Source organism: Stegostoma tigrinum, chromosome 1 (genome assembly GCF_030684315.1).
Source record: "Stegostoma tigrinum isolate sSteTig4 chromosome 1, sSteTig4.hap1, whole genome shotgun sequence".
In the NCBI taxonomy this organism is placed as follows: domain Eukaryota; kingdom Metazoa; phylum Chordata; class Chondrichthyes; order Orectolobiformes; family Stegostomatidae; genus Stegostoma; species Stegostoma tigrinum.
Genome location: NC_081354.1, coordinates 159,471,674 through 159,486,924, shown reverse-complemented (window position 1 = coordinate 159,486,924; position 15,251 = coordinate 159,471,674). Strand labels below are relative to the sequence as shown.

Sequence of the window (15,251 nt, the reverse complement as noted above, 5' to 3'; positions counted from 1 at the left end):
CTTTTGATCTGACCATCTGAAGACACTGAAGCTGCTGCCAACGGTAGGGCAATTAAAATTAGGTTGTTCAAGGGACCAAAGGCAGGACAGATGCCTCAGAAGGTGGTGATGCTAGAAAAGATGGTAGAGTTGGGAAAGGCTGAAGTTATGGAGACATTGAAGAATGAAATTTTGAAAATCAAGACTGAGGCTTAACTGGGAGCCAAAGTAAATGAATGAATACTGAGTAATGGGTAAACAGGGCTTAGTGCAAGCACAAGTCTGGACAAATTTTTAGAACATCTAGTTTACAGAGAATAGAACTAGTGCGACCAGCCAGAAATCCATCGAGATGGTCATAGGGTGATACAGCAAAATTCTTTGGCCTAAATTTTCCCTGCCAACCAGGTTTCCTAAACTGAGCTAGTCCCATTTTCCCATGCTTGGTCCATATCCCTCTAAACCTTTCCTATCCATATACCCGTCCAAATGTCTTATAAATGGTGTAACCTTGCTGCCTCTACCACTTTCTCTGGCAGCTCATTCCATATTTGTGCCACCCTCTGTGTAAAAAACTTGTCCCTCAGGTCTCTTAAAACTTTCTTCCGTCACCTTAAATCTATGCCCCCCAGTTTTGGACTTTCCTACACTGGGGGAAAGACCTTGGTTATGCCCCTAATGATTTTATAAACCTCTACAAGATCACCACTCAGTTTCCTACCGTCTAGGAAAAAAGTCTCAGCCTATCTAATCTAGCCTCTCATTATTACTCAAATCTTCCAGTCTCAGTAACATCCCACAACAGCCAACATTCTTCCCCATTATTTAACCTAAAAATATCACTCTGTGAACCATTTATATCCTTCTCACAACCCGCCTTTCCAATTATTTTAGGGTTGTCTGCAAATTTGGCCATAGTACATTCACTTCTTCCTCCAGATCATTGATAGAAGTTGTAAACACCACTGGTCACAGGTTGCCAACCTAAAAAAGAAATCTTATCCCTATTTGCTGTTTCCTGCCAATTAGCCGATTTTCTTTCCATGCCAATATATAACCTCTCACACCACGGTCTCTTATCTTCTGACAACTTTTTGTAAGGTACCTTGTCGAATGCCTTTTGGATGTCCAAATATAAGACATCTACAGTTCTCCCTATCCACTCTGGTTAAAACTTTCTCAAAAATCTCTTATAAATTAGTCAAACATGAGCCATCTAGCAAATAACAGAAAAGGGGAAGGCCACAGTTGAGGCAAGGGCTGAGTCAGGCTACAGTATAGCAGTGGAAGAGGGTGATTTTTTAGTGAATCATAGAATTTCCAGTGTGGAAACAGGCTATTTGGCCCAACAGGTTCACAGTGACTCTCCGAAAAGTATCCCAACTACAGAGTCACACCTACCACCCTATCCCTGTAATCTGCATTTCCCATGGCTAACCCACCTAACCTGTACATCTTTGGACCGTGGGAGGAAACTGGAGCACCCAGAGGAAACCCACACAGACACAGGAGAACGTGTAAACTCCACACAGTCGCCTGAAGCTGGTATTGAGCTTGGGTCTCTGGTGCTGTGAGGCAGCAGTGGTAACCACTGAGCCACCATACCACCCCAGAGATGGCATGATGCATTGTCGGATGCTCATTTTATAATCATGTATGACATTAAGGATGTATATAGTCTAATTCAGCCTTAGGTAGTTGCTGGCAAGAAGATCAGAATCAATAACCAGGAAATAGAGCTTATGAGGATCAAAGACAACAATTTTGGCCTTCCTGATATTTAGATGCATGAATTGGCTGCTTATCCAAAACTAGGTGCTGGATAGGCTTGAGAATTTGCAGACAGTGGGTCAAGGGAATTGGTAGAGCTGTGTGTCAAAATTGATGGTGACATTTCCTTGGGGCAGTACACAGCTAAAAATAGGAAGAGGTCATGGTTAGGTAGGGGACAAGACAGGTGAACATCAGAGACAGAGACAGAGATCAGACATGGAGACAGAAGAGAAACCAGCACATATTGCTAGAATTAAACACATAAGGAGACAGCCAACAGCAGTTCAAAATTAATTCTTCCTGTTTCAGCTGGCCTTAGTTTGCACAATAGCTCAGATGAGATTCAGAATGCAATTCAGCATCTAGTGAGAAATGAACCTGTATCCTAATACTGTCATAACTCTATGTGATATACAAGCATGTTCTCTGATAGCAAGTGAACATTCAATGAGAATAATCTTTAGCCATTACATGTTTTAACTGTCAGAAAACAAGATTGTCTGTAACTTCAAATAAATATTTATTCTGCCCAAATATCACACAAGATGTATTTAGTGACTTCCCTGTGCCTTTTCATTACCTTTGCCATGATGTCTAAGATTTTGAAATTGCAAGAGAGGGGACTATCATTTAAAGAACTCAGTGCAGTGAGAACATGTGACAGTTCTGCAACAATGAAGACACAAGCACTGTAGGTAATCCATCAAAAACAATTTCTGTAGACCCATCTACATTACAGTTCTGCAATTTGAGGTTTTCTATAGATTTCCAACATCCAAGTATAACTGGGAACAAAAGGTAACTGGGTATTTCTGTCATTGCTTGATCAGTTCCTCCTGACTGATGCTTCTCAGCCTGCAAGTCTTGAAATATGTTCCAACGGTTCACCAGCGCAAAGCTCTTCTTTGTAGAACATTCAAAAGCAAAACAAGTCCTGGATCAACTGTTCCAGCTATGCCAGTTTCCAAATGTGTTCTGCTGCATAATTATAAATTTTGAACAGAAGTCAAGAAATCATATTGCTGAACTATTTCACTTTAAGAATTAAATACAAAACAAAGTGCTGACTGAATAGTTACACTGCCCTGAACACTGCAAAAAGAATGAAATGAATTCAATGGGGCATACTTTCTTTTTTATGTATATATTAATCCATATTGAAATCCAGTATCAATGATGCACATGCAGAAAAAACAAGAAACATATAAGTAAATCAGTGACTTGACAAAAATTAGAATGGCAATTCTTCCGAATTTTAAATGCAGTTTTAAAATTCTTCTAGCATACAACAAAACTATGTATAAAATATACCAACTAACTAAAGATTTCATTGTTGGCATCCTGATCCCAGGAGTAGTGAATTGGGGGATGTAAACATTTTCATACATTGCACACAAATACTTAATGCATACACACACATATTACATTTTCAAGCTCCATAGTGGTGCATGTGAGTTACAATAGAGAGTTAAGGCTACAGCCTTCTCTTTAAAACAAAAATGAAAATGAAAAGTCTGAATTCAGTGATGTGGGCCACAGTTAACACCGGATGCCTCTGCCCTCAAAAACATTTTGGACGCAAACATCATCAGGGGAATAGAGTATATCTTGCAAACACATTTGTCTGGAAAAGGAGTTACTGTTCATATCCAATTCACCATAACTTTAAGAACTGAATAGTGACTTCAAACTACTGACCAACATGATAGCAGAGTAGTCTCAATTAGCTAAATGTCAGCTTTTAAATTCTAGTAATTTATCAGTTGAGAGTTTATTTCTATAAAATTAACTTTTTAAAACTTACTAGCACGATTTGAAGTGCAATTAGGAATTTATTGGTTAAGTTCTCAAAAGTATTCCAACCTTTCAATATACAGTTAATAAATTGATTTTGTTCAGAATGAATTGTAGAAGGAAGAAAAGGAAGACAATGTTAAAATATCCGTATTCTCTCCCAGGAGCTGATGTGTAAAGGAACTGCCATTGTAACGAGGACCACAGTATCAGAACATCTCAGGCTCAATTCAAGCTTTATCCTAACCTGGTTGAGACTGCACAATTGGCAATTGGCATACCTGCACAAATATACCCATGCAAGACTCACTGCAGCCATATTCAATGAAGGAGAACTCCCACTAATGGCAAGGATTTTTGCACAGGACTATTTTCTGAAGAATGCTGGATGAAACTAAATGTCTGTACCTAAAAGACTTTTTCTTCTACGATATAATCACAATGCCACTGTATTGATTGCAATTTAGGAAAAAGAGACTTTCCTGGGTTTCAGATGCTGGTCTCTCTGCTCTTTAAAAGTAGAGAGGGGGATGGGGTGAGGGTTCCCCCTCTCTGATGAAGGGTCTAGGCCCGAAACGTCAGCTTTTGTGCTCCTGAGATGCTGCTTGGCCTGCTGTGTTCATCCAGCCTCACATTTTATTATCTTGGAATTCTCCAGCATCTGCAGTTCCCATTATCTCTATCCACTATCTCTATAGCTTTCTTCTTACAGCTGTTGGATGAAGAGAAGCGTCTTCACACTGAGGGTTAAGCCTCTGGAATTCTCTGCCACTGAAAGCAGTTGAGGCCAAATGTTGAATGCTTTCAAGAAGGAATTAGACATGGTCCTTAGATCTAAAGGGACCAAAAAGGTATGGAATGAAAGCCAAACAGGTTACTGAGTTGGATGATCAGCCATGATCATTCTGAATGGCAGAGTAGATTCTAAGAGCTGAATGGTCTCCTCCTGCTCCTATTTTCAATGAATCTATGTAGGCAGTCAGGTCATGGGATTAGGCAGATCTCTGCTTCTCAAGTTTCTCCAGTGCTTTATTTTTTCCCCTTTGCTATAATATTCATGTCAAAAACCATACAGCACATTTAAAAAGTTTAAATACGGAAACTGATAGTATAGACACTATGCAGTGTCAGTATGTAAAAATCTGTAATTACAGTTTTTTGTTTTACTGGCCACCAGATGAAAGTTAAAATCCCAGCTTCAATCCATGACAACATTGAAGAGTCATAAGCAGCTTTTGAGTGGTCAAAAGATAAACTCCAACTTATTCCTTAAATTATGCCAATGGCTTTAAAAAAGTAGTTGTGATCAGTGGATATGATACATTACTTAATAGCCTATTCAACCATGAAGGTATCATGTCCAGCGCCATTTATCATCAAGTAAAGAACATTATCAAGCAATAGTTTACTGGATAATAGGCAACAATACCTCCTCCTTTTCTTCTTAAGTCAGTAATGCCTCAACAAAATTTCAATATCCCAACAATATTTGCTGATCTGGCAATTTTTAAGAATAAATCAGGTGGACCCTGGTCTGCATGGAATATGCTTTGAAAGTAATGCTTAAAAATGTGCAAGTGAAGGAGGAGGTACCATAGCTTCAACAATACATTGTCGGAGCATGCAAGATCAGGCGAAAAGAATTGCAGCATGCAACGCAATATATGGAACAGCAAAGGTTAATAACCTGGATGCATAGGACTTGAGAATGTGGGAACAAGGGAAGTATATCAAGTCCTCTCCAGTGTCATTGCAAGTTGAAAACCACTGTTGCAATGTGGTGCAGTGAGGGCGGGGGAAATACATTTTGTCCAGCACATACAGGTATCTCCGCAAGAGGCGGCAAGTGTAACTGAAAGACAAAGTTAAGGAAAAATGTAGTTAAAGGAGCAATTCTTTCTTTCAGTAAAAGGAAGTTGGTGCAGTTTTAAAAGGATTTGCATCGCAGTCACAACAATCAGAAATATGACAGATGGAACTGGACAGTGGTAAACAACATTAATAGAGTATGATTACACTGATGAGTCAAAATATAAAACTTTCAGAAAGTAAAACCTAAGGGATAAAAAACCACAATTATTTAATCTTATGAACTCAAGAAAACTTTTACTGCACCTATCAGATTGGTATAAGCTAATATCTTCCACAACAGTCGCGGTAGAAATGTCTTCCACCTGCAGAGTCCTTGTGGAGATCAAGTTTCCTTTTCGCACTGCTGACATCCAATCAATAAACAGCATCGTAGGTCTTCAGCAGCCACAGGATTGTACTCCATTATCAAGTGTCATCACACAGCCAGACACATCCCTCATTCAATCATTATCAATCTAGATGACCAATTCTGGATCACTGAAAGTAAGAAAAGCATGCTAGGAATGGCACCAGATAAGTCTGAAAATGAGATTTCAATGTTGTATAGTAGTAACAAAGGACTATAAGGATAATAAACTATGAAACAGATTGATAAAAGCAACCAAGCAATTTGAAAACTAACAGATCAAGAGGAAGTTCTGCTGCATCTGGTCATCTATGGTGATGAGCAGAGAAGCAACTAATGGGATGAGGGCAGAGAGAACGTGATAGTGACGTCCAGATTGTGGTTGCGCAAAGATGGCTTTGAAGTATCTCAAAATATTTTCAGCTAGAAGGGCTGCAGCATTTTCCAAAAAATCCCCACAATTATAAATCTTGCTTTTCAACCAACGTTTTTGTTCTGTGTGACATCAAGTAGTAAATGAGAGCACTGGGCGACAAAGACTACAGACATTGACAACATTGCACTTTTTGTGCTAAACACAGGTTTCAAAACCAGCCACGCCCTTGACCAAGGTGTTTCAATAGAATTGTAACACTGGCATCTAATGGACAAAGTAGAAAGTTCTCCAGGCACACCTGACCAAAAAACAGCAGGATAAATCCTATTTGGCCAATTATTGCCTTTCAGCTGTCAGACCTGATAGTAGTTTACAAAATTATTAGGGGTATGGATGGAATGGACTGTCAGAATCACTCTCCTTGGGAAGAGATCACTAGGGGACATAGGTTAAGGTAAAAGGGGGAAGTTTAAATGCGAGAGATGCGAGAGACAAGTTTTTTTTAAATATGGGGGTGATAAGTGCCTGGAGTGCTACGCCAAAGGAGGTGGTAGAAGCAGATACAATAGCAATGTTTAAGAGGCATCTTGACAGATATACGAATAGTCAGGGAATAGAAGCATACAGAATGAATTAAGGCAAGGGATTTTGAGTTTAGAAAGGCATCATGTGACAGTGCAGTTTTGATGGGCCCAAAGACCTGTTGTTCCTGCGCTGCACTGTTCTTTGTTTTTAAAATCTCCCTACTCTGAATTGATGTTGTTATTAACTGTCCGTCAATTCAAGCATGATATCTGCTCAGGATTGCAACTTGCAGTGACAAATATAGAAATTGCTGGAAAAGCTGAACAGGTCAAGCAGCATCTGTAGAGGGAAGTTAGAGTTAATGTTTTGGGTCGAGTGACCCTTCCTCAGAATCTCAAAAAGACATTGACAAATTGTTGGAAGTGAACCAGATAGTGCCAGATGAGGTTTAAATCAGAAAAGTTTGAGGTTACGCACTTGGTCTTCCAATGGTCTTCTGACCAATCTATGATAGGGATACAATTCTAAAGAAGGTGCAGGAGCAGAGGGTGTATATGTGCACAGATCATTGAACATGGCAGGACAGGTGGAGAGGATAGTTAATATTGCACACAGTGTTACTGGCTTTATTAATAGGGGCATAGAATACAAGAGCAAGGAGGTGATCTTATGCAACATATTTACTACAGCTCAGCTGGAGTACTGTGCACAGTTATGGGCACCACATTATAGGAGAGATGTGAATGCATTGGAGAGAGTGCAGAAAGGTTTTATAAAAAATGGCTCCAGGAATGAGAACCTTCAGTTATGACGACTGATTGAAGAAGCTGGGACAGTTCTTCTTGGAAAGAAGGAGGCTGAGAGGTGATTTGATATAGGTTTTCAAAATCATGAGCAGGCTCAACAGAAAAGACAAGGAGAAGCTGTTCCCACTCATAAAAGAAATAAAGACAAGAGGGCATAGATTCAAAGTATATGCAAACAAAGCAAGGATGATGTAACCAAAAACTTTTTTCATACAGCAAGTGGTTAGAGTATGGAATGCACTGCCTGGAAACATGGCAGAGGCAGGTTCAATTGAGACATTCAAGAAAACATTGGATGATTATTTGCATAGAAATGGCATGAAGGGATATGGGGAAAAGATAGGGAACTGGTACTAGGTTATACAACCGGTGCAAGCACAATAGGTTAAATGGCCTGCTTCTGCTCAGTAAAAAATCTGTGATTCTTGGCAAGATCATTCAGGATCTTAAACACTTCAATATCACCTCTGCTCTTCCAAAATTCAGTAAAAATAAGCCCAGCCTGTCCAACCAATCCTCAAAAGACAACCACTCTAAGTATCAATCTAGCAAACCTCCCCTCATCCACTTCCAATGCATTTTCAGCCTTACTTAAATATGGATAATAAAGGTGCATTCAGTATTTGAGATGTGGTCTCACCAATTCCCTATAAAAGGGGTAAGGTCAAAGACCAGCTGGCAGAAAGCACAGTTTGCAGAGATGGGTCTTTGTCCAACTGACCAGATACAATGAGTGGAGTCCCACAGGGGTCTGTAACACAAGGGGTAAAGTAAAATTGCATACATAGTCTTATCATGCTGATCCCTCACCAGAAAGAGGGATGACTGGTGGCGGCTTAATTTGAAAATCACCACTTCTCAGGCGAGGGGAAAGGTTGAGGAGAGTGAGGAAAGTGAACTCTTGCTATTGATATTACTCTGCATCACAAACTGCCTGAACAGACAATCCTGGAAAGTCTCAAGATTACAGTACAGGGGTAGAAAGAAAAGCCATTGCAGAACTGTTAACAAAACGTATTGTTACAGATGATCTGACTATAAATAATAAGTAAGAATGGAAATAAGCATGGACAATTCCACAGAAACAAACAATGTAAAAAAGACAATGAGCAAGGATAATGTGATTGTGTGTGATTACACTGCATAGAACAAGGAGGGATAACATAGCACTTTCAAACAGAATGCTGTTTGTGCCTTTGTTTATAATCTTTTAGATGCTTTGGGCAAATTGGAAGCTTTTACTGGTAGGGTTAGAAGAGATTACATGGATGAGGCAAGTGATGTCATGCAGCAACTGCAACATGCAGGTGAGAAAACAGAGATAACAAAGTGTGGAGCTGGATGAACATGGCAGGCCAAGCAGCATCTTATGAGCACAAAAGCTGACATTTTGGGCCCCAGCATCTACAGACAATGTGTCCTGACTGTGAATGGGATAAAGCATTGGTCAGCCCAGTTTCAAAAGAACACGGCCTCGCTCTTGCCTCGATTTACCTTGGCTCCTGAGATCAGTTCAAACTGGTCGTAGATGCTCATGAGTCTGCGCACTGACAGCAGATCCAAGTAGAAAACTACAAAGTCGTCTATGCTTGTTTTGTGTTCTAAGTGCTTTACTCACTTCCAAAAACTGCATTTTTTTTTGGTAACATTTTCTCCCTGAGCACCAAATATTTTAACACTATTCATGATGCCTCTGATGCCCATTAATTCTCCAGCTGACCTGCTGGATTATTAACCCCTAATGCAATCTTCAACTGCCTTGGTGTGATGAGTACTCCAGCTCCATGGAGTTCTTAGCTCAACCTTGCAGTGTGGACATGGGTTACCATTCGCCAAACAGATAAATGTTGTGATTACAACAGATTGGGGCTGAATTGTTTGCTTACTGTCAAAAGTCTTTCTACCAAGCACAAGTTAATAGTATGATGGAATAATGCCAATTTACTGAAATAGGTGCAGTATGCAACTACACTCAAGAAATTCAAGAACATGCAGAACAATGTAGGCTGTTTGCTCAGCTGATTTAATATTAGCTTAAATATTTGCTCTCTCCACCAAACAACAAAATAAAGAATATTAAGATTTTCAATATCCCATTTGACATGCATATTGACTAAGTAATGAGCGGTCAACATTATGATGTGGATAGAAGATAATTCAGCAAATTCAACATTAAAAAGCTTACTCGCCTTCTTCTGAAATGAGTCTATCTGCATGCCAAAATATCTGAAGGGGAAAGGTTATCCTGGCAGAACTGGCAACATAGATGACATTTCATCGCATGCTGCTATCAATGAAAATGGAACAATGCCCACTCCTGAGGCCTTCCCTACTTCAACTCAAGAACTACTTTCTTGAAATTTATTTATATAATCAGGAGCTCTACCTAACTCAAAACTCAAACACCAGAATTATTAACACAAGATTGTTGCAAGCAAGAGAAAAGGAACACCCATCTAGTACAACAGTGGGATTTTTCACTACCAGTGAAACAACAGCCACATGATTTAAAGATAGTAGGAACTGCCGATGCTGGAGAATCTGAAATAACAAGGTGTAGAGCTGGATGAACACAGCAGGCCAAGCAGCATGGTGGAGCAGGAAAGCTGACGTTTCAGGTCTGGACCCTTCTTCTGAAATATTTTCCAGACCCGAAACGTCAGCTTTCCTGCTCCTTCGATGGTGCTTGGCCTGCTGTGTTCATCCAGCTCTACACCTTGTTAACAACATGATTTACCTAATCTGGTGATAGTCTTTGGCTAGATTAAATGGCAGTAGTCATTGGTATCTGCTAATGGGAATGCCAATTATCTGGGAAGCTTGGAAGATTATAGGAAAGCTCCATTTAGAATGGTCAAGGATTACATCAGTAGCATTTCCTTTTTTAAGATATAAGAAAGCCAAAAAGTACATTTATTGCCCAATCCCAGTCTGCTTGAGACAGCAAATATTGACAGTCCTTCCATGTTAGGCAAGGAATTTTGCCTCAGCAATGAAGCGATACTATTCTATGTCTTCTTTTCAGATGAAGGGTCTAGGCCCGAAACGTCAGCTTTTATGCTCCTAAGATGCTGCTTGGCCTGCTGTGTTCATCCAGTTCCACACTTTGTTATCTCAGATTCTCCAGCATCTGCAGTTCCATTATCTCTGGCTCTATTCTATATTGTTCTATTTACGATATTGCACAACTTGGGAAAGGCAATATTAAGCTTCTTCAATTCTGCAGTAAATGCAAGCATCCAGTTTAGTCAAAAATATTCTATCACATTCCTGAATTGAAACTTGCAGATGATCCATTCAGAGTATCAACTTCTGTACTTCTCTTGGAGCTGCGATGTGGAGGTGCGGTGTTGGATTAGGATGGAAAAAGTCAGAAGTCACATGACACAAGGTTATAGATCAACAGATTTGTCTGAAATCACAAGCTTTCAGAGTGAGAGACTCTTCTGGCCTTGTAGCTCTATCATTAATATGGCCAGTCCTGGTAAGCTTTTAATCAACAGTAACCACCTATGATTAGTAATCTGAAGGTGGTACATATTCAGCAAGTTATGAAACTGTACCTTTTTTTAAAAAATAAGCTTCTTCAAATAGATTGTACAGTCATATAGCGCTTGAAGTAATTGACAGGAAACATTACTAAACAGAAGAGCACAAATTCAGTTATGTTTCTTTACTTCTCTGTACCAACTAGCACTAAGCTAAAAGAATACTTTTTAACTGCAGGATAATTTTGCAAAACAATTAACAAAAGTATAAAAGTATTCGTTCATATACTACTATTCGGAGAATATGTGTAGAAGAAAATTCTAAACATAGCTCTTTTCTGAAGCGAAAAGGACAAATGCGGTGATTCAACATCAGTCTTGATAAGTACAAGTAAACAGAATTAATCAGAATTCAAATTTATATAATGCCTTAAATATATCAACATATTTCAAATGCAGTTCATGGCAGTAAGGATCACACAGTTAATGAGCATGGAAAACCAGGAACTTTAGAATGATGGCAACTTAAGTGAGAATCATAGATTTTAAAAAAAAGGCAAACACTGGAAATGTTTCAAAAGGTAGAATTACCTATTATATGGGACTAGATGTCAAGCAAGTCAACCATGCTTTTAGTTTACACGTCCAAAACAGAGGTGGGACTTGGAAATGGAACAAATCTATTTCCAAGATCTTTAATAGAGGATAACATCAAAATTATTCTTACTTTGTCAATTCCCAGATTCTGCCACTGTGTACTCAACATTAGTAGATGACTTGCTACGAAGTGCCAACATCCTTCGAACCTTTGAAAATTCTTTTGAAAATTTTATGTCTGAAACTTTGCACCAGCTTTCTTTAACACAAGTCAAATTCAAGCCCAAAACTTTGGTTGCTTCTTAATACAAGAATAACAGAGCTAACTTATCAAACGTGGGTACTTAATGACGCATCACTGATTTTAAAACTTAATTAGCATACTACAAGCCAACAAAGATGACAGACTCTGGAAGAGTACTTGAAACAGCTTACCTGATAATTCTCTGAGCTGCATACTGATGTAATGACCGAAACTGAGCAGACATGTTAGCTAATGCTGCCAAACAATTCGTATGTAGATATTTGTCCTAATTTTAAAAAAGTGAACAATAAGTAAGACCAAAGATTTGTGTACTTCAGACAAAGATACATTTACTCAAAAAAACTTGTGGTGAGGCAAACACAGAGGGGTCAATGGTATATTCAAATAAAATATAATTATCGCTGCCATCTAGATTGATGACTATTTCAAATCTATGCACAGTTATGACCAAAGCAGAGCCTTAACTGACAGTGAAACGATCGGTTCTTATTCAAAGTTTTCCAGTAGCGGTTGCGCGTCATTAAAGCATGGTTACAACAAATTAAATGACAGTTGGACTGTTACTTGAAACAGGAGGTTAATTCAATTACTTTTTAAAAAGTGTGTATCTTCTGATATTTCTGAAATTAGATATGGTGGGCTAGCCTGACAATTTTAAATAGCTATTCTTATTGAACAATCAATAGCATTTTTTCAGCATACGAGCTAGCAGAGAAATATCTCAAAGATGACCAGGGCAAAACTGGAAGTGTATTGCCAATGTCTATTAAGACTGGCATGGCATTGGTCATTTCAAGACATGAAATCCAGTAACAGACAACTGCACAGGAAAAGCAATGAGGAATGAAGTTCTAGGTGCAAGTGATAGCAAAACATGGACAGGTTCCTCACTCATCTCACTAATCAACATCGTTCGTCAGCATGCATAGAACATAGAACATTACAGCACAGTACAGGCCCTTCGGCCCTCAATGTTGTGCCAACCTGTCATACCGCTCTCAAGCCCATCTAACCTACACTATTCCACGTACGTCCATATGCTTATCCAATGACGACTTAAGTGTCCCTAAGGTTGGCAAATCTACTACCGTTGCAGGCAAAGCGTTCCATTCCCTTACTACTCTGAGTAAAGAAACTACCTCTGACATCTGTCCTATATCTTTCACCCCTCAATTTAAAGCTTCTGCCCCCTCGTGCTCGCCGTCACCATCCTAGGAAAAAGGCTCTCCCTATCCACCCTATCTAACCCTCTGATTATTTTATATGTTTCAATTAAGTCACCTCTCAACCTTCTTCACTCAAATGAAAACAGCCTCAAGTCCCTCAGCCTTTCCTCATAAGACCTTCCCTCCAGACCAGGCAACATCCTAGTAAATCTCCTCTGCACCCTTTCCAAAGCTTCCACATCCTTCTTATAATGCGGTGACCAGAACTGTACACAATACTCCAAGTGTGGCCGCACTAGAGTTTTGCACAGCTTCACCATAACCTCTTGGTTCCGGAACTCGATCCCTCCATTAATAAAAGCTAAAACACTGTATGCCTTCTTAACAGCCCTGTCAACCTGGGTGGCAACTTTCAAGGATCTGTCTACATGGACACCAAGATCTCTCTGCTCATCTACACTGCCAAGAATCTTACCATTAGCCCTGTATTTTGCCTTCTGGTTACTCCTACCAAAGTGCAGCACCTCACACTTGTCTGCATTAAACTCCATTTGCCACCTCTCAGCCCAGCTCTGCAGCTTATCTATATCTCTCTGCAACCTACAGCATCCTTCGTCACTATCCACAACTCCACCGACCTTAGTGTCGTCTGCAAATTTACTAACCCATCCTTCTACACCCTCATCCAGGTCATTTGTAAAAATGACAAACAGCAGTGGACCCAACACCGACCCTTGTGGTATACCACTAGTAACTGGTCTCCAGGATAAACATTTCCCATCAACTACCACCCTCTGTCTTCTTTCAGCAAGCCAATTTCCGATCCAAACTGCTATATCTCCCACAATTCCATTCCTCCGCATTTTGTACAATAGCCTACTGTAGGGAACCTTATCGAATGTCTTGCTGAAATCCATATACACCACATCAACCGGTTTACTCTCATCTACCTGTTTGGTCACCTTCTCAAGCATAAATATTCAAACTGCCATTGCCATTTTTACAAAAATCTACATGACAACAAAGCTGGAAAATGAGATTGGAATGGTTAGGTGATCATTTTGACCAGCACAGACTCAATGGGCCATTAAATGTAGTTTTAGAGGTTTCATCATATGACTTGCTGGCCCATACTACACATTAGTTAGCCAACAAATTCACCTTTGTGATGAACTGTCTTCCCACATCATTAGAAAGTAAAAAAATTCAATACTCAATTGGCTGGACTGCTACCCAAACAGCCTCATAGTTGTCAATATTTTAATATTTGTTCAAAGGAGACCTCTGTGATTCTGTAACTCTAACAATTTGAAATGTTGCCTTTTCTTGGAGAGTCAAGCTTATCCTGGAACATACTGTGAATATTATAAAATTTTTAAAAATCATATTAAAACCAACACCATTAACACTAAACTAGCAGCTATACAACTGTTGGTGTCTAACATGTCCCTAAACTTTCAATCTTTGTAGATTCATTGAATTAATCTCTTAAAGCAGAATAAAATCTGAAATGTAAACTCAAAATTATAAATCCTGCAAACAGAGGAAAGTGATATTAGCTTAATAACAGGCAGATGACACTCATACCAGAACTTAATGTCTGGCATATAACAAGCCCATATGAGAAAGGCTGCAATTTTAGATTTAGCCTTTGAAAATGAAACCAGGCAGGTGACTGAATGGGTGGCCATTTTGGAGAATGTTAGGTTATAGAAAGGGACAAAGATACAACAGGAGTAAAAGTGAAAAACTGAAGAAAGGCTAAAATTTACAAAACCAGAATGATGTAACAAAAGTGCATTTGTTACAGCTATTTGCAAGCAAGTGGCAAATCAATGGGAAGCATTCAAAAAAGCATCCTATGAGCCCATAAAGAAGAATGGTGATACTGTCAAATCTAATCTCTCAATTATTTACACACATACATTCTAAAAATAAAGCAGAGAGCGCAAGCTGCAGACAGTCTCAAAAATGTAATAGGAAGCTTATAGGAGTACAGAAATTACTGAAGTGAAGTGATAATGGAATTTCGAAAGTGAAGAGAGAATATGAAAAAATACTGGCTAGTAAAATTAAGGAGAGCCAAAGATGTTTTCGTAAGAGCAATCGAATGACAAATTGTATCAACGGCGATTAAATGTAAATTTTAGAGGTTTCATCATTTGACTTTCTGGCCCACACTACACATTAGTTAGCCAACAAATTCATCCTTGTGATGCACTGCCTTCCTATATCATTAGAAAGTAAAAAGACTAAATACTGGA

The 15,251-nt window shown here is 39.2% G+C and overlaps 1 protein-coding gene across 6 annotated transcripts in view; it reads right to left on the bottom strand.

Annotated features, from left to right (window-relative positions):
• Positions 1-15,251, bottom strand: part of dym (dymeclin) — a 438,871-nt gene that overhangs the window by 227,671 nt on the left and 195,949 nt on the right. For 4 of the 6 annotated variants that reach the window (XM_059649745.1, XM_048533408.2, XM_059649750.1 and 1 more), the window contains exons 13-14: positions 11,992-12,086; positions 5,234-5,398 (exon numbers count right to left, since the gene is read on the bottom strand). In XM_059649745.1, coding sequence (XP_059505728.1) covers positions 5,234-5,398; positions 11,992-12,086 — 260 coding nt within the window. The remainder of the gene's footprint in view (positions 1-5,233; positions 5,399-11,991; positions 12,087-15,251) is intronic. The other 2 variants (XM_059649765.1, XM_048533437.2) reach the window with 1 other exon arrangement.